Source organism: Spodoptera frugiperda, chromosome 25 (genome assembly GCF_023101765.2).
Source record: "Spodoptera frugiperda isolate SF20-4 chromosome 25, AGI-APGP_CSIRO_Sfru_2.0, whole genome shotgun sequence".
Taxonomy (NCBI): Eukaryota; Metazoa; Arthropoda; class Insecta; order Lepidoptera; family Noctuidae; genus Spodoptera; species Spodoptera frugiperda.
The window spans coordinates 523,279-543,795 of NC_064236.1; the positions used below are offsets into that span (position 1 = coordinate 523,279).

The 20,517-nt window shown below is 36.0% G+C and overlaps 2 protein-coding genes across 26 annotated transcripts in view; one reads left to right on the forward strand and one right to left on the reverse strand.

The window, feature by feature from the left end:
- The window catches only part of LOC118263992 (uncharacterized), a 45,892-nt gene extending 25,851 nt beyond the window's left edge, over positions 1 to 20,041 (forward strand). For both annotated transcript variants that reach the window (XM_035576291.2, XM_035576300.2), the window contains exons 4-9: positions 5,315 to 5,435; positions 14,740 to 14,833; positions 14,921 to 15,014; positions 15,089 to 15,703; positions 18,676 to 18,857; positions 19,395 to 20,041. In XM_035576291.2, the coding sequence (XP_035432184.2) occupies positions 5,315 to 5,435; positions 14,740 to 14,833; positions 14,921 to 15,014; positions 15,089 to 15,703; positions 18,676 to 18,857; positions 19,395 to 19,568 (1,280 nt within the window). In that variant the 3' untranslated portion in view covers positions 19,569 to 20,041. The remainder of the gene's footprint in view (positions 1 to 5,314; positions 5,436 to 14,739; positions 14,834 to 14,920; positions 15,015 to 15,088; positions 15,704 to 18,675; positions 18,858 to 19,394) is intronic.
- Positions 1 to 20,517, reverse strand: part of LOC118263888 (coiled-coil domain-containing protein AGAP005037) — a 355,131-nt gene that overhangs the window by 67,250 nt on the left and 267,364 nt on the right. For all 24 annotated transcript variants that reach the window (XR_004782630.2, XM_035576117.2, XM_035576144.2 and 21 more), the window contains one exon: positions 20,186 to 20,254. Coding sequence is in view for 23 of the 24 variants with exons in the window: in XM_035576117.2 (XP_035432010.1) it covers positions 20,186 to 20,254 (69 nt within the window). In the remaining variant the exon portion in view is untranslated. The remainder of the gene's footprint in view (positions 1 to 20,185; positions 20,255 to 20,517) is intronic.

Below are 20,517 nucleotides of genomic sequence, written 5' to 3' on the forward strand. Positions count from 1 at the left end.
GAACTTGAGAGGATTTCACCTCACAGATCTGTCCTAAATAAACTTTTTATGAAACGTTGGTAAAGAATTCACTGTTACTGCTTAATAAATAAAATTGCTTTTAAGTTTGCTGCTGACACGTGGAAAAGCTGAGGGGATAGAATTGTTTGTCCTATTCCATTTCCATGAGAGCGTCACCTGCGTCAGCTGCGCAGTGCAGGAGGTTACATTAGTTGGGAATCAAAGCGTCTTGTGATGAATGCTGGAGTAAGATGTATTGGTAATTAATTCTATAACATAATATATAATTTCCAAGCTCTCAGCCAGCCAGTCACCTCTAATAACTCTATTCACTGTCAGCTTTACACAGATGTCTAAAAAGTATGTTTTCAGGGTGCACTTTGTAATAAAATTTCAATAGGGGAGTATAATATACTTACCTATTGAAATTGAGCAATAGTTATAGTTAGATATTGTACATAATGTTCTATTTATCTCTATCTATCTAGATAAACTCTACATCTAGGTAACCTAGCATTTTATCCGGATATTATTCATAGCTGGCCCGAGTTAGCTAAAGTCATACAATTTAACTCGACTTATCTCTCCTTCCGCTCTTCGTCCTATTGTCGGGAGGCGTGACGGCGGCAGATGCAGCGTTCGTCCATTTGTACATGTGTTGCAGAAACCGATGAAGTCTAGATATAGTCATGTCCCTAGGAATGAAACATAGTTACATCTTCTTAGGAATGTCAATTATATAGTTCAAGTTTAGTGTTGCAATTATAATACTGGATTAAGTTAAATGCTAATTATAGCTAATCCGATGGTTGGTGTAAAGTAGGCCTCTGATAAGGCTTAAAGACTTTGAATGCATAAAGCTACTATGACGTAGGCATCCTCTAAGGATTTTGATAAATTCCATATATCCAATAATTATACTTCCTAAAGCGAACAAAGTCGTGGGCACAAGCTAGTTTGTACATAAACTGAGATAGTACATACATACGAGTATACGATGTCAAAAACTCAAAATCTGCAGTACCCAATTCAGTGGAATAAGCGCCTTACTGGTAGAATCTATAACAATATAATAGAAGTAGTATCGAACAATATATTTAAAACCTTCAAACAGGTTTACAGCCGAGCACATTTTATCGAGGCGTGATTAAATACAGAGAAAATATGAGAGTTACTTCAGCAAGTATCGCCAAATAAAACAGCACAAAACAAGACTACCATTCATAGAACAACATAATTTGTTCGAGAAATTCAAAGTTTTCTTTCAGTTTTGTATCATTACCTTAACAAGATTTTATTAGGAAAAGATATCCAATATTTTTCTAAGTAAGAGCTGAATAGAGAAATAACATTTATTCGAAGTAGATTTGACTAGATCAAAGTGTTCTGCTGTAAAACGAAATACATGCTAATTGATTAATAGAAATTGAGTGTTTTCCTTGACAGAGCGAGCTTACCCCGGATTTATCAAAGCGATGTGAAATTGTATTCCATTAAACATAACTATATTAAGTTCAGAAAGTCAAGACACAAATCTTGTGACACATTTGTACTATCGTAAAAAGCAATCCAAATAAAATTCAATGTAAATCGAGTTGCTTAATTCAATGAGTATGTCTATGAGAGAAGACTGGAGTTGCCTAGTCAACCACATCGATGTCGAGCCTAGAATATTATTTTCATACATACATAACCTCACGCCTATCCCCTGGAGCAAGCTACAGAACTCCAATTGCTACGATCTAAGAATCGTATTCACAAACAATCATTAGTCTGTTCCTGCATGCTCGTCCGTTAAAGGTCATTTTAATTTGCTTTTCTTTAATATATCGCCAATCTGATTGATATCGGTATGCCCGATTAACTGTACAGGAGAGCTGTGCAAAGTTTGATTTGTAAAAAAATATATATTAAAAGTTATGATGCAGTCGCCATCCAATTGCATTGAATCACATGATAAGTCATCACGTAACGTCATCATGCCGGTAATCTCCGAAGGCGTAGGCAGAGACTGATGCAGTCATGCTATGCAGCACCCACTGTCCTTAAGCTATGTAATAAGGACTGAGCCTGTTACCAAGTGCAGATGAATCAATAATAATCGAGTTTTACATAGACACGCGTGGGACAAAAGGACACTTTTAATGTACAAAAGTAGTATCTGTTTTATTTCAATATCAAAAGTGGTTGGTAACTTAGTAAAGTACCTTCGATAAAACTCATATTTAATCCTAGTTATGATATATACCCTAATTGGCATACATTTATCGAAGTGTCGCAACAAGTAAGGTTTCATAGCAACAGCTAGTCACGAAATATGAACGTAGAGCAATTTATTTAATCAAAATTACTAGAATTATGTAACGACAGTACTTGCAGGAATAGTTTGTGGACCACGCGATATATGAAACTAGATTAAATAGTAGATAGACTACTTATTTACTTCTTTCATCACTGGCTATTTCTAAACTTTGAGCACGATCTCAGTGTATTAAGATCTTATAAATACATATTGACTTTAGGTAGCCATAGCCGTTTTTTTGCGATATATCCCATCAAGTCGACTTCACTATTTTGCGCGGTGGTGGTGCGCGCAGTTAAGTAACATGTAACGGATTCGATTCCCACTCGAAGCAAATCTTTGTGTGGTCCACAAATTGTTGGTTCGGGTCTGGGTGTCATGTATAAGTGAACTTGTAAGTTTGTAAACGCAGCCGCGACACGGCAGAAAATCGAAGTGTGGGGTGAGGTTTATTATTAAAAAAGATATATTTCCTTATCAAGAATCAAAGAATTATCGAACAGCAACAGGTTGACACTGTATACCTTCGTAACAGTGCCTATATAACCACAAATGGTGGCTCAGCCTTAAATCTATACTCCGCTTTAATTGTTAATAACAATACAAATAACAACGATATCTCCCTACATAAATAACAACAAACTCTACCACAACAAATAATGTATCAACTTACAGTTCTTTCATTTTTCTACGGCCATGTTATTTAAGTAGCAGAATAAATAACTGTCTCTGGAAAACCTTTATTACTATAGTTTCCCTTAGTTAATTAAAACGGCTACTGTTACATAGCAGACGTCGTTTAATAGATTTTATTATGGAACCTTCATTTAACTAGCTGCCTAGCTGAGGATACTGCGAAGTGGTTGTAACTGCTATTGGCTTATTTATAAGTCTTCGGAAGACCGCAGCGCTCTGTGTTATATCTAAAGAAAGGAAAAGAAAATGTCTCATAGAGAAAATATTCTTTATTGTGTTTTCTTTTGCTTGCTGACTTTATTATTTCAGTTAACTCTACACTAGTGAGTTATCCCATCTTTCAGTGATGTCCTCACACAATTTGTAATACGAGCTAAAATGAATGCATTCACATTCCCCACTAATAGTAAATTAGCTCCCATTTAATAACAAAATACCCCACTATACTGCCCTAAATGTCCCCACTAAATTAATAGTCCAATTGCGGTTGTCACTCGAGATGATTAATTACTATAACTGGTGTCCTTCCACACGTGTGACGTCCAATTTATTCAATAATTGCATTAAAAATTCGAAATGGAACTGAAAGATGTCACTGCACGTCAATCGGATAGAGGTGGGCTACTTGAAATTTCAATTACTTGGAGCCGACGTGATGACGCACATTGGAATAACATCAACACTAGTGATGGACTCTTGGTCAGCTTGCTGCATAATGAATTATCAATTTAAATGGATTATTTTTGTGATATGAATAAGTTTAAATTTATCTTGACACTAAGAATGACAACCTGATGATTGCATATTAAATCAGTTTAGACGATTTTAAACTCTTATTTTAATGTATTATACAGCTTTCACTTGTGTCCATTAGTGTGATAAATAATTCGCCCAACTGATGGAATATCTTAATTAGCAAGGAAAGAACTAGTTGAATGTAGATCATAATAATTTATTACAATTTCATTGACAAAAAATACAAAATAGTTTTTCGATCTTGATTTTATTTTTATTTCCTCTGCGTTTAAACATTGACAAATGAGTATATTTTGTCATTGAACAAGAAATAAATAATACAAGATTGAATTTTATCTTTACATGGCCGTGTAACGAGTTTTATGAGTAACCAATCATATTATGTAAACAAATATTGATTAACTTATAAGTTAAAGAGCCATTTAACCTGAGACTTTAACCTTTCAAATAAGAAGATTGTGAAAAAAACTTAAAAGGAGGTTTCAATCCAAAAGTAAATATATGGCGTAAGCATATTAAACATAGATCTCTAGGAAAGTTACAGAAGAGCAACCGAGTAAAACCGAAACAGGCCGCTAGTAAATAATATAAAAAATAAAAAGTGTGTCAAGGTAGATTAGTACCTAAAAACAAATGTTTAGGAAATCATTAAGTACCGGTTAATATTTATGAGTACGTAATAATGATTCCCATATTATATATAGCTGTTAGATATCAACCTTCAAGTAAATAGTACAAAGTCTACTCTGCTCACAAGTCATAACTCGAGAACTATCTTAATGATATTGATTGTTAAGATTTTTGGATCATTCTTGTAAAATTTAAATTTATTTGAGCCCGTCAGCTAAAACGACGGACGATTAAAATGCCGACTGCATTTTATTAAAATAGAATGAAGATAGAGGACTGCTATGAAACCAGGCGAAGGCCGTAGATATTGAAATAGTGACACATTTAAAACAATCCAAAAATAGCAGAAGTTCCTAGACTGGATGGATGGAATCTATATTTCAGGATCTTCTTATAATGACGGGGGAAACCTTCAAAAGACACTCAGCTTTATGGAGAAAAAGATTAAGAAGTGTGGAATTCTCACCTTCTTAAAGACTAAAGAGTTTGAGAATCTCACCTCCCTAAAGAGTAATGAGTGTGGGATTTCACCTCCCTCAAATCACACTGGTAGCCACCATCTTCACCTATAAGGGATATTTTTATACCTATAAACCTATAAGATAACTATGTGACTTTGACTTATGTATCAAATTTTGATGGTGAAATTAACTTCTTATGTTTTTTGTAAGTGCCATGATAGCCATTCTAGATTTCCATTAGTAGTAATCAACAATACAATAATAGAAATTTTGTAAAGATACGAATTTCAATTACCTTTGTTTTACAGCAAAAACTGTTCGTGCAAAATCCAATAAATCTTTATGAAGATCACAACATTAACCAACTGGTACAAAAATCAGTAATATTCAGCGGTAAAAGTTTTTATTGTTATCGAGATGCAATCCTGATTAAAATACTCAACTAAGTAGAAATATCTTTTGTTTGCAGTCGGAGACAACCCGAGGGAGATATCAGCCTGGATATCAAACACTGAGGAAGCGAGCTATTTCAGCATGGCTGTCCATGGACAGACTTTCTTTAGACTGAACTATCCTCTAAAGCTAAACCAGTAAGTATCAAAAATGCTTGACTATATTATTATAAACATTGTCGAACAAGATGGATTTACCTAAATCAGTGCTAAAGCTTTTATATGAATCGTTAGGCGAATAAATGATCGTGTTGTCTAGGCACGGAATCGAGATTGTGGCGATGAAATAGAAATCGATATCTTCTCAATAGAGGACTTAAAATTCAACCTGCATTCATGCAGTCACGTGTAAAACCTGTATGCATTAACAAGTCATACAAAGCGACGAAATGCCGATAAAAGGATTAGAAAGTTGCACTTTCCACACACTAGCTTGGTGTCAAAATATATTATAATTCACAACGTTTAGACAATGGTACAATTAGGGACACGTGGTTGTATTGCATCCGTGATTCTTGTGTCGCCACGACGACGGTCAATCCGCACGGCAGATGATACGCTCTGATTGGCCGACACATTGTTGTTCATACGTGCACCTCCCGCTAACTGCCGTGATTAGTCCGTCAAAGCGAGGTGCGTGCTGAATGATTACAAAAATTAGGTGTGCCACTCACTTTAATTTGTTACTGTTTGTATTGATGGACGTTGTAAGCAATGCGAAATATTGCATTAATTACGTTATAGTAGTATAACCTGTATTCAAGTAGTTACGACTTGAATAAAAACTTCAATGATTGGACATTAATCAGTTTGAACACAGTTCGTAATTCAATGTCTGTCTGTCAATATGTTTGATGTTTAGGTAAGATAGGTGGCTAGTCTAGCACCCATAACACGATTAAATAGGAATAACAAACACCAAAGCACGGTAACAGTAAATATACTATTCACATTTTACACGGAAAAAACATTTGGTAGGTACCTATATGAAGTATATCGCGCAAATTATCGTTAAATTCGACAACAGGACTTCTTAAACTTTTCACTCAAAAAGGAAATTTCGCTTCGATACAGATTTGCTACGATTCTAGAAGTAGTTGGTAGAGGGTTGTTACTGTTGGATAAACTACTTAAAAATTTAATCCGATCCATACTGATAATGACATGCAATGAAAAATAAACTTTGTACCCTTAGCTAGAGAGATAAGAATTTATTGTTAAAATAATTTATAAGTAACTTCTGGAACTATCCAAGCGTGGCCATCAATGCGTAACTAAGTACTTCGAACCTCTACAAAAACACAGTTGTAATTCACCTAGTTATCTAATTACCACTTATTAGACTGTATCCGATTATCAACCGCGCCCTAAAGTACTGGCATACCGATGAGTTAATCGATCGATTAATTTTGAACCTTAATATTCTCATAATGCAAGGCATGAACCAACGGAATTTCAATAAGCTGCCCATTACAATCTCTTTAATTAATGAATTTATCCAACCAAATAAAACAAGGTATTGTTTTCAATATTTGTTTTACTACGGCCGGTTCGACGTTTATTTGTCGCCAGATATATTTTGTACATTTCGCTGATGTCTCTACTTGAACCAAGGATTAATTTGTGCACAATATCAAATACCAATAAAGTTTAAATGAATAAATAAAGAGTTACTTTAAGCTTCCTACAAGATCATTCTCATAAAGTATTAAATGCTATCAAATCATGGTGATAATTTATTTCAACAAATGTAATCTCAGTTATCTAATATCTGGCTACAAAGCTGCAGTATGGAATAGATGTAAAGCGCAACTCTGTTACGCTATGTCTATGCAGAAGGTTGATACAGAAATGATGTCTCCAGGGGTCTGGAGACGCACCGATAAGTTTTTTGTTACATTCTCAAGGTATTTAGAAAATGATAAAACGCTCTTCTTGCTTAGGTTAAAATATAAAAACAACATTTTAAGTAACAATATTTAACATTCTCAGACACGGCTTACCATGTTTATAATATTTTATAAAAACAAGATACTAAGAGTAATAAGTACAAGAATTTTATAAACGCGCCGTCAATCACATTGCAATGCCGAGCAAAATGTTACATAATTGTTTAAGTATCGCTAAATTATTATCGATCTATTTAACAGGATAGTTTAATTTACATAGCCTTTCTAGCTATTTTTGGTTTTTCTTACGCTTCAAATTCAAGCACTAGATGAAACTTAGTAATGTATTTGATATTATAATTAGAAGATTGGATACATTAATTTTAGAAATACAAAATAGTAACGGTATTTGTATAGTCTTTTTATAGAAAAAAAAGTTATTTGAAATACATTATGTAAATCAGTCTTAAAGTGTTTATTAATAGTTTAGTAACTTTGTATGGCATCGGATAAACATATTCATTAATTTTAATTTATTGCTAGATTATCCAATGTTACTGATGACGATGACAGTTTCATGTATATTTATGTAATATTAATGATCACTGACTGACTGAGTAATGTCCACTACCATTGCAAAATAAATACAACGCAGCGGTCTGCGGTACGGTACTTATAATCTTTACAATTCTGTGCAAAGTTATTTTTTATGCAATACTAGCTATTCTGAAAGCGACTTCGCCCACGTTCCCTTGGGATAAAAAGAGGCCTGTGCTATTCCAGACCATATTCCAACCCTGTTCCAAATTTTATATCGATCCCATCAGCCGTTTTATCGTGAAGGAGTAATAAACGTACAAACTTTCGCATGTACCATATTAGTAGGCAAACAAGTAGCCAAATCATGTAATGGTAAGCAATTAGCGCCGCCCAGAAGCATCTCCAACATCACAAAAGCATTGTTGGCCTTTTTAAAGAGCAAGGTATTTTTAATGAGGCCACAGGTACATACAATTGAACACCTACTTTCCACCACGTACGTCATGTTTATCCATGTAATAAAATTGTCTTTACCTAGCCATTACACAGATTGCTGTGTAACAGATTGAGCTGAAACCAACCCCTTTGTGGTACACGAGGGAATGCCTTCGCATCGCAGAGAATGCAAACACAACTACGATAGCAAGGCAGGTATTGTAGCACGATACTCAAGCAGAGATCTATTCTCAACTACAGTTTGAAGAGATGCAAATAATACGTGTAGGGTACCAACTATGCCCTTTTTTAATGGGAAAGTCATTCAATGACTTCTCCCGCCTTGGGCGAGGCGAAGAGTGTCAGACTCTTACTGAGTCAAAACCACCCCCTTCCTACTCCTGCTTTTCGAGCCGGAGCCCGCCCCCCGCTAGGTAGTCCGCAGCTCCACCAACAATGCCTGACCAGAGATCACCAACAGTGTTTTGCAATGAATGACAAATATGCACGTATGTATAGAAAATCAATCCTGTAATTCAATTACACTATGCAACATTTTTTTTCTGTTTCAATATGAATCTATAGCTTTTTCACAACGAACTATTCATACACTACACAGTGCATATATATATATTTTAGAATATTTTAAATATGTAGGTATGTCTATCACGTCAACGAACAAACATTTGACAATGTTAAAAAACGTATTGTTTCAGGGTAGGTTTGCACTACAATCGTGAAAAGCAGCTTTTTTTGTTAAAACGTATAAATTAGGACTAGGTATCAGTTTTCCCTCTTTTGCTCGATTAAAGCGGATTAATAACTTATGGTAGAATATGAAATGAGCTCCACAAGTTTATTTCAATGTTGGTCTCCTTCCGTCACTATACGTTGTGGCATCATGTTGCAAGAGACAATACAACGATCTAATGGGTTTCGTTATGTACGCAGTACGACAGGTACACAATGAAATAAAGCAACTCATATAACTATTTTATTGAAGGAAGTCGAAGTAATAATAGACAAAAGCACTTTATGTTTGATATGCTACCAATTTGCATTTGACCAAACCACCATTGGTTTGTGATTAGGTTAGGATTAGGTACGGCGTCAATTCCCTACTGATATGGGTATATAAATCTAAAATGTATGCTTATTTTTGGCGTCATTATATCTATGTAGTATCATTAATTCTACGTCGTAGATATGAAGGTGTTACCTTCAAACCTACTCTGTAACTAATTCCAAAATTTTACAGAAAGCCTTATCAACCCTGAAAACTCCATTACATATTTCCAAAAAAAAAAGACCTATATCATTTAATTGTAATACACAGAATAAATAAGTACAGGTAACACAAAACCCCACGTTTACCGAAACCGCAATAAACTAAGTTTTCAAGTTCGACCAAATTCACTCAAGTTACAAAATTAATTATTTAAATGCCGCTCTGGGTAGCATTGACGTATAAAATATTCTGTTCAGTGAAGTTTGATGGTATATTCGGAGTCGATTTATTAATAGAAATTGTCAATTATGAGCTACATATTTAAGAAACACCTACGAATTTATGGCGACAGCTTTTACCTCTCTATTTTGCCCCACATTATTTATTGTGAATTCTTATTAATAGTATGAGTTCCGGAATTGTGCGTCACCTACTTCGATCATACTAATTGATGAAGGTGGGTGTCATAAGAACCTAAGACGTACCTCTACCTACTCCCTTGGGAATTAAAAGGTGGGACGTGCAAGTTTATTAGACATTTTATTTTCCTGAAAACATATAATTATATTATTAAATTCTTATAACCTCCCGTATCACCGTGTTCCTGTTGTTTGTACAATTGGGAGGTCCTATTATCCCCAGAATACCTATTAGCTTGGTCTACGCTTAGGTTAATTCACAAATATCCTTATATTTGTTTGGTTCTGAAATATTCTTTGTGCGGAAAAAAATCTAGATACTCTAAGTAATAACAGCCAACGTTTTCCAGCGATCCGGTTTCGCATACCGACTCCCATTCTATCTATAGACAAACGGCTTTGATTAACAAGTATACCCGTAGATACGAGTACTCCGTAGTTTTTCGAAAACAAACGCTTTTGACTTGAATGAAAACCTCTTCAGGTTTACCAGATTGATCAAATGTTTGGGTAATGGTAATGTTAGGATAGTGAAGTAACGAGGTATCCCAAATGTTCCGAATGCTTACAGCGGTGTTTATGCATTGTGACACTGTTCCAATCTTCTTCAGTATTTGGCAAGCATAATGTTTTGTGTCACGCACTGGTTGTTTACTAGGTCACTAGACATGTCAGTGATAATGACTTGAGTGTTACTGCTGTATCTAGCTCCTTGAGTTAACCTCAGGGTTTAGCACATTTCGCAAACTCGGCCGTAATTGAGACGAGCGTGTTACTAAGCACGCAACTTAACTTGATTGTTTGTCACGCTTGCGTTCATTACCGATGCTGATAAGATTGACTGTTTACTATAGTGTTACTGCCAAGCACGTGGTTATGGGATTGTTTCCCGGTTCGGGAAAAGTATTAATTGCTATGGCATCTGATTTCAATATAAGTAGGTTGTGACTTTTTAAAACCAAGCAACAATACATTACCTTATTAAAAAAATCTGGTATTTCGAGAAAAATCGTTGGAGAAACCGAATTATCGAGATTTAGAGAATTGTGAATAAAGAGACGGTTTCTGTCTTAAAAAAGACTGTTTGGGAGATATGATCTTGATCCTCATGATAATATTTGAGACTGAAGAGTAATGTTGTTTTAAGGACAACACAAATAGAGGTTACTGAAATACACCTTTTGAATTGTGTGAAGGGATTTCGTACAATGGTAACTAAACAAGTTTTATTATGGTATATTTTAAATAAAATGTGTGGGTTTCATTCTGTACATAAAATTATAGAACAGCCTAAATCGACGAAATCCAAAAAACACTTAATAATACTTTACTCGACCCCCGATTCGAACGTCTTGCTCAGTAATCGCACTGGCGATCATTCGACCAAAGAGGTTTGTAATTCTGTTTGTATAACCACCAGACACAAAACACACTAGACACGAATGCCGCGATCACATCAACCACAAACGTAACAGTAGTATAAAAACAAAGGCACACACAATAATCACTTCAAGCTCATGATTTACCGGATTTCTAAGTAATCTATTCAATTGACATCCATGTGTTGCATAACGTTTGAACAATGGCAGCCACGCACGACAATTTCTTTTTTCCCGTGTAACAGCAGCGCGCACGCAATATGCGTACGAGTACTTTCTCAGTCGTCGAACTTCGTTTCTCGAGATTTTAGCATAGTATACATGATATCGATTGCTGAATCATTGTTTTTGTGATGACATGCAAATCTTTATATCAACTCAACACTTTTTCTTGTCAACTCTCACTGAAATCATCATGCTGGTTGCAACATGCATCTCTGCTCTTAGTCTATTTATATTTTGTCACAATTTTTGTACCTACATAGTTCAATTTAGTTATTGCTTAACTTATTAGTCTTAAGGTTGACCCATCATCGTAACCAGGTAGTCATTTTATTACTACGCTGGCTTTTCGTTCAAATAATAGGAATAGCATTAACTTTCAAAATTAATAATTTGGGCCAACAAATACAATATTATTACGTGACGTGAATGTTCAATTGACCTTGTGCAAGTTAAGTACAGGTATTCCAGAGCAATTACAATGATGAGTATTGTACAAATATTATTTTGATAATTGAAATGTATTGTATTGATTATTAATAAAGTGAAATTAATTCCAATGTAACATCTGTCAGATAGACACCGCCTAATTAAAGCGCTGTCACAAAGCTTGAAAGAGTTGAAAACATGGGTCCCTGTGGTATTACTCAAAAAACTAAATCGTAGTATTTTTTCGTTAATCTTTCCGTTGTTTTTTATTGATTGGTTTAGGTACTCTTAACTTAGTCACACAGTAGATTTATGAAGGTAACTAAGTTTGCTAAGGTATATGAAGCGTAAACCAAATATCCAGACGAATGCTCCTTTAACTTTCGTTTTGCAGCGGCAGTCGGTGCTTATTCGAGCATGTTCCAGTATGCACTTTGAAGAAATTATGTACCTACTTTGTGTCTAGGGCTTATGGACAGGCAACTGTAGTACACTGGGCTCAGACAGCCCGATCTTATTGTTCACGGAACAAGCTGCGTCGGTCCGTATTTGTGGAAGTTACAGTAGAATATTATAGTTATCCTCTACGGTACCGTAACAAACCTTGAATCTTGTAAACGTCGATCTCTATAATACCTGTAAATTTATATAGAAGAGGCTGATTAACCAACTTCCCACAAAGTAGGAGGTATCGATTTTGTCTTTCATATTAACCTTGTGCTAACAATAACAAAAACAAATAAACTATTTATCCAATTCGATGCAGCCATTTTCAACAGTTTTATTACTATACAGTAACTCAAAATGAACCTTAACTTTGAATTAATTAGTACGAGTATATCTCTCGATACTTAATCGTTAGGCAAACAATATCTTCACATATCATTTCTTATATGAGACATCTTCCACTTATACTACGATTACACACAAATGAAGGAAAATATAATGTTGTACATATTGCGAAAATATTCTGTAATAAGTAACCGACCAACGGGATTACGAATAAAAATTTAAAATTTATGTTAATATTATGTAATGGGATTGCTGATTAGTTAGATTAGTGATTAGTTAATAAAGTACGAGTTAGTGGCAACATAGGTGTATGTCAAGATTGTCGCAAGATATTTAATGTATCACTCATATTCATCTTTGTATATTTTTCGACATCTCATACAATATTCAAATTGCACATTTTTTATAATTTTACTGCTTCAATGATTCAATCAAAAGCTTATTTTTAACAAAATGCTGTTTCTGTTTCTTTAACCTTCGTTGTTTTCAATAAATTATTCTGTTTGACATTTTCGCTGAAACGTAAACGGCGCCGTGTGTCCAAAAGACCCATATTGAAATAATACAATCTTCTCTCCCGGGAATTTGAAAGAGAACTTAATTCACTTCTGGAATTTTGCTTTGTGTTCCAATGGACTTGATTTTACGCATGGTTAGTGCCTGTGTACATTTTAATTTGATTAAGTGTAGCCGTTCTTTCATGGAGCAGTAGTGATGTAGGGGACACAAAATACATTTTGTACAGCTACAGCATACAGCTGGTTAAAGTTTTTTTTTATACATGACGTCAAGTCTTTTTATCCCTAAAGAAGTAGGAGACGTCCAGAAAGTAATATCCCTTGGGCATGTGGGCATAGGATACAATACAAAATATCCAGACACGTGTTTCTAGTGAGAAATATTTTTTTCTATTTTATATCTGAACCCTAGACTTCGTAAGGACTTTCGGCAAGCGCAATCTCGATCACTGGATCAATGAGACGGTCTATACTTACATCTCAGTTTTCTCATCTAACTATGTATCTCAAGACAAATTGAACGAGGTGAAGATTCCAAACTGATGAAACGAAGTAATTCACCAGAGTTGACAAAGCCTTTGGTGCATAACTCAGTGGAACTGTAATTGTGATCAAACCTCGACTAAGAACATAGCCAGGCATAGTTTGCAACTTGACGGCGATACTCGGAAACTAAAATTGTGAGCTGTTTGTCCCATGGATAGTTGGACCAAACAGGTGGCTCGGATCACAAGCAACAGTTTCAAAAGTTAATTTGTGTTTTGGAACCGTGCGCTTTGGCATGTCAGTGTTACCGTGATATTTACTAAAAGTTTCGCTTTTTAATAAACGTGTGCTATGGTCATTTTTTTCGATTCAGGGAACTAGAAATTCGTTTCGCTGCGCATATTGCGCGGTGGAGGTAAACACGAGAACACGAGTGTTTTGGTATTACTTTTTGAGAACCCTAAGAGACCTATACAACGATATTTATATTTCTTTACAATGAATATTATTAGGCGTTTAATTTCTCCAATATACTCATGTTTTGGACTCTTTCAAACTTTGTGACAGCGCTTTATTTAGGCGGTGTCTAACTCACAGATGTTTCAGTGGAATTAATATTACAAGCAATTAAATGTATAAAACTGAACTTTGTTCAATTTCGAAGGTAACTTGCAATGATAACTGTCCATTATTATTTCTTAAATTATATTTTACTTAAGCTTTATCATTAAATGTTTTATTATGTTGTTTCATTTCATATTATTAATATCATATTTATTTTGTGTTTCAAATTAACTATTCTGTTCTACTATATTTATTCCAATATTATCTTCTTTGCCCTTATTAATAATGTGTTGATAAACGTATCTTATTTTAATGTTTATGTTTATGATTTAACTGATAAATTGCGGAATACAAAACATAAACTCTAAATTACACAGATATAAGATACAAAATAACTTGATTACTTAGTGCCATAAATACTTGATACCATACACTGCTGTGCCAGTAATGACCGCGGGTATAAGTTATTGAATGACAATGATAGTTGTCAAGAACTTATTTAAGGAAGCCGCAATTAACGATATCTCACTCCAACCCACAGATGGTACCACAACTGTCAATCATGGAACGGAAAAACCGGCGAGTGGCAAATTTGGGTGAACGCTGAGCGTGTCGGCAGAGGATTCAACAACAGAGTAAGCCTCATTAGCATAATGTTAGCAAAGACAACAATGTACCGCGGCTCGCGAGCACATCGTGTATATTGATCCAATCTGTTCCAGCTCGTCGGCCACGTCATCAAGGGAGGCGGTTTGGCAATTTCTGGCCAGGACCAAACGCTGCTCTACAAGAAAGATAATATCGAACCAGCTCCGAGTAAGTGTTGCAATAAGCGAAGCAATTTAAAATTACGTAATATGCAGTTTCATAACGCTACAATCCAATTGCAGGACAATCCGGTTTAATGGGTGAGATCACGATGCTCCAGTTGTACCACGTCGCTTTAACTGCGGGTAAGGCCCACAAGGACCACAAGCACCACCACGTACACCACTTCAAGCATGATGGAACTCCTATTGAGTCTTCCACTGAACCAGCGACTGAGCCCCCACCACCTCAGGCCACTCCTCTCGGCAATGGAAACTTCTTGATCGGGGGCCAGCTGATGAGAGCACCTTCCCTGAATTTGGCGGGAGCTCAACAAATGGTTCCTGTGCAGCTTCCCAACGGCCTGCAGCTACAGCAAGAGTACATCAATGGACAACTTTCAAACAAGCTTGTCTCGGAACAGCTATTGAACAGCGTTCAGCCTGTACCTAATCATTTGGGTACTGGAGCTCCAGTTCCTCTGCCATCTTTTGGTCAGCTTGGACAGAGCCAAGGGTTCTCTAGGTCTCCTATTGGTCCATCAAAGGGCACGACCGTGGTATTGTCTGGTTCCCTGTTGAACCCAGCCAACGTGAAGTACATCGATGATACTGTGTCCCACAATTTGTTCAAGAGGAATTCCAAGCGTGACAAGCGAGACAACCCAGAGAAAGAATTGAACGAAGAACGTGCTTCAGGTTAGTAAAATAATCATATATTGTGATTCCAATCACTAAACGTAACAATATTTCAGAGGCAGTCATGGTAGATGCCTCATGTCCTTTTATGAGGTTTTTTTGCACTTAACCTTCAACCTTAGGAAATAAGCAAACAGATATTGCTCAAAGTCAGCACGAGTAATGTCATAGAACTATCACAATAGAGCATATTATTGTTTAATATTGAATCTGTGGAACAGAACAGAGGGTTGGTTTGTAATATCGAAGAAAAGCTGAATGTTATGACATCAAGTTCACTCTAAAAGATTTTTAAATCAAAAACCATAATGTTGACTGATATTGACAAAAATCTGATATGTAATAGGAACTAATTGGATGTAGGTCATATCCAACCGGTGGACCTGGAGGTCACTGGGGGAGGCCTATGTTCAGCATAGACTTGGGATTGATAGGACGGTGTGAACTAATATAGAAGGAATACCTATGTCCTTCCACCTAGCTTAGCTTTAATACAACACAACAAAGCAATGGAAATCGTGTGGGTGTTTGTTTGCTGAAGACAAATACGTAACACGTAATGAACACGTCCGTTTGACGTGAAATATTTGTCGCTGTGTCAAAGCAACTCGATATCCAGCCCCAAGGATGAGTCACCCTCGCCACAACTCTGATATAGCCTGTTTTGTAATAATTGAAGTCCATTACTTTGTATATAGTTTTCATGGGTAGGCAGAAGCGTAATATGCGTTCTTACAGCTTTAATTTTAGGTTGGTGTAAAGTCTCTCAATAATTAGGCAGTAAGTTCCAAGACCTATTGACACATCACGGTACCATTCGGAAAAATATGTGCTATTACTGAGGAAGTTTCAAAAAAACCCCAATAATATTTGTGCGGCCCGAGCCAAGACCCCTGGCTCCAAGCCGACAACAAACAAATCATTTATTAAAATTTCTAAACTATTTTTATGAGTACACATAACTTTAACTATAGTTCCAATACGTATTTAGAAGTGCAGCATAAACGTATTAAACTTGTAAAAGGTTGTAGCCACATAAAATAAGAAGCGGCTTTAAAACTAAACATAATCTCATACAGAGCCGTATAAGCCGTAAGCGCCCATCTGACCATAGAGTGGCGGCGGAGCCAAAACATATTGAAAATACTAGGGCGCTCTACAGATTTAATCCGCGTTGGCCCCCTTAGAGTCGTCTAGGTGCAAAAGGAGCTAAAGAGCATAAACTATTGCCTTAAATCAGGTATTAAAAACTTTTTCAAAATATGTTTTTATGCAGTTTAGCATTTATAGCCATGCAAACTAAACGTGTATACATAATGTCAGTACAATCTGATTCAAAATTTAGTTGCAAGATCCCACTTTACACAGTTAGGTACATCCTTAATAGTTACCGAGGGTCCGGTTCGAAAAGCAGGAGTAGGAACGGGGTGGTTTTGAATCAGTAAGAGTCTGACACTCCCTCTCGCTTCGCCCAAGGCGGTAGAAGTAAAAAAAAGGTGCTTAAACTCATACATATATACATTCAACAGTTACATTTAATAAAAGCTACCGTCAACTTAACCAGACACTGCGAAACAGGCCAGAAACCATACAACTGTGTTACCTTCACATTTAAATACAAGGCCGAAATATACACGTAAAACATTTCCAGTTTTCATTTTTTAAATATAAATTTCATTCCAAGTATCTTACATTATAACGGAATAACAACACTTCATTGCAGCGAAATCCAATATAATGATTAGACATTAATTAGCAGTGTGTGCGTGTTTCCTTGTAAAGGAATTATTTTTATTTATATTTATAAAAGTGATCAAATCAGGTCAAGGTATTCGTGTATCTGCCAACTATCGCTGACCTTGGTCGCTTTTTCGGTAATTCCTAGTAATAACAAGGATTTTTTTCAGATTCGTGGAAATAGGCTCATGTGACTAGTGGAAAGTTGATTCTAAATACGGCCACTTCTGCCAACTCCCTCGGGGTTTAAACAGTCGAACTATATTCTATTAATACACATACTATATCAAACCCATCCACTCGCGTTTACTATTCTGTTAGGCATTAGTTCCATGAATAAATCATGTGTTTATTTTTAACCTAAAAGCACTAGAATACTAATTCTGATGTGTGTCTTGTCTAAATATTAGATACCGGATAAGCACCACTTATGTCCCATAAAAAAGGTTGAGGTTGCTGCCATACACAGAGGCACAATCAAAGACTTCGTGCTAGCACTAATCATATTTTCCTTTTTTTCGACAATAATCCGGAATTTGAACTCGAGACCCTTAATTACTTGGCAATGAAGAAGTCCATTGTAATTGCAAGTGTCCATCGGTTGTATTAAGATGTTACATTATGTGCCTACACTTCTGCCTACCCCACCAGGATATAAGAGACAAGACGTTACGTGTATTATTATCGTTATCAAATTACTTATTATTTTCCCCATAAAGAACCACAAAACTAACGAGCCAGTCCCAAATGTTTATAAATAAAGCCTCCGCTAGGTATTCATTTCAACAAATACGATTCTAATGTTACAAACGGTAATCAAAACATCGAGCGAAAATAGACCTTAATGTACGTCAATAATAAATAATAATAGTCAGTGCTTTTCAATAAAAAACATTTTTACGCGTGTAATGATTCGGGTAGAATGTATAGTTATCAGGTAGAATGGACGCCTCGTAGGTCGCACTACGATCATACTTATAGGTTCCCAGTGTGGCTTGAAACTAGTAGAGATACCTCGTCAAACAATTAAATCAGTCATTCGTAGAATATAATGATTTTAATGTGTTTCACGAGACTAAATACAATAACAAGTATATAATTTTTGTAGGTGAAGTATTGAATATACGAAACCTAAAACAATTCTATTATTATTACATACATATATATATTGTTATCCAGTTGCCAAGTAATACGACCTTCAACATTAAAATTATAAACGAAAATGTTGTTTCCAGGAAAGAAAGACAAAAGGGGCTTAGTAGCATTGTCGGATGGGTCAATTGTGGACGAGGCTTTGTTGAGCACGGACCTGATTGAGGACAACAAGGAGGATGAGGCCCTGTTCCAACAGTCGCTGCTGAATGGACTCGCCGGGTTCGTCGGAAACCTCCCCGTACAGAATGTGCAAAAAGAAACTGTAAGTACTGCGTGCTTTTATTTTGTTTTAACACATTAGGCGTCATGGATCATCGCCAGATGTGATAGCGCAAGCAAGTGATAGTCTCTCGTTGAAACAAATACAAAGCAGGTTGACGGGAATATAATATTGTAATTGACTAAACTTTAGGGAGGTAAAGAATTGTGCAATTGGAACATGTGTAGACAAACTTTACAATCTATCATATTAATCTAGACACCAGGCCGAGTTAAATAACATGACGTAGTGGTTCTCATTGGTTAAAATCTGTACAAAACTGACTGTTAACAAAAAACGTATATTGAAATAACGGAGTACGGCCTCAACATATTAAAATGTGGAAACAATGCAAACATTAATATTGAATAAAACGATATTCAACGTCTCGATGTTGATTAATACCGGTACGAGCCAAATTAATCAAAAAGTTGATGTTTCATTTATTACTCAATAAATCAATACACAAATACCGTATACCGACGGAGGACTTCACGAAGATGCACTGGAGTCAAATACTTAATTAAGTTGTCTTCGCAGGTCGATGAGAGAGAGCCTGCCGAGGCCGAGGTAAAGGCAGTGATGCAAGTCTGCAGCGGTTGTGCCCCTGAACCCTTCAAGAAGGCCCTTGTCATCTCCTGGAGGTCGACCCCCAAGAAACTCTACAGCGGCGCTCACTACTACAAAGGTTTACCCATCTGCCGAGCCTTCTAACTCAACGTCGTTTCTACTACTATGTACAAAGTATAGCCCTTGTTACCCTTCTGTAAGTAATCCTGCGCACACGACGGTCAATCGACAGGTGTTTAATGGAATTGTACATACATATATGTTTTATTAACATGAGTTGACTAAATCAATATTGTTTAGTAGGGTAGATATAAACTCATGCCGTTCTAGAATAATGACTTCCAAGGACTTTGCCTGTATGTAAAACGCCATTTACTTTAAGTGTTAAATATAACATAATTATTTTTAGTTTTGTATAAAATCAACAATTTATTGATTGAGGCTGCCAGGCGTTGGCCTGGGACATATAAATTAGTCATTGGGTTGAAACACGTTGAGTGTATATTATTTATTGTAGGTTTAAGAGTGCATTCAATCGTTACATGAGAATTATTCTTTAGTTTTAAGATCATCTTACCGAATTGTTACCATTTTTTAAATAAATATTTAAAGTACTATTTCCCGACGTTAATTATTTTCCTCTAGTAAAGGTAATTTTCCCCCACGGCTCGTGCTAACCGCCACTGTAGATGTTTCTCGAAGGTCCCAGGAGTCACTTACCTGCACCTCTGCGTACGATCACTGCTGACGCTCCAACTTACCTTCGTTTTGTGCACGTGCTGGTGGTGGTACTCCGAGTCAATCTCAGGCTCGCTGAAGTAACTCTGGTCCTAGGGAAGATAAAAGCCATCAGTCACATCAGCCTTCAAATAATAAGCGATATTGGGTTAAACGTTTGTCTTTTCAAATATTTTAAGTTGCTGTTTCTGTTGTCAAAACTTTGCCGAGTTACGGTCAATTTATTAGCCCAATTTTAATACTTTATTGTTTAAGTGCGAAAATAAGTATTAAAATACAGTCGTGAATTCCCATTCCCTCAGACTGACCCCTTTCATACATCCATCCAGCTTCCATCCTGGATACAAATAAAACA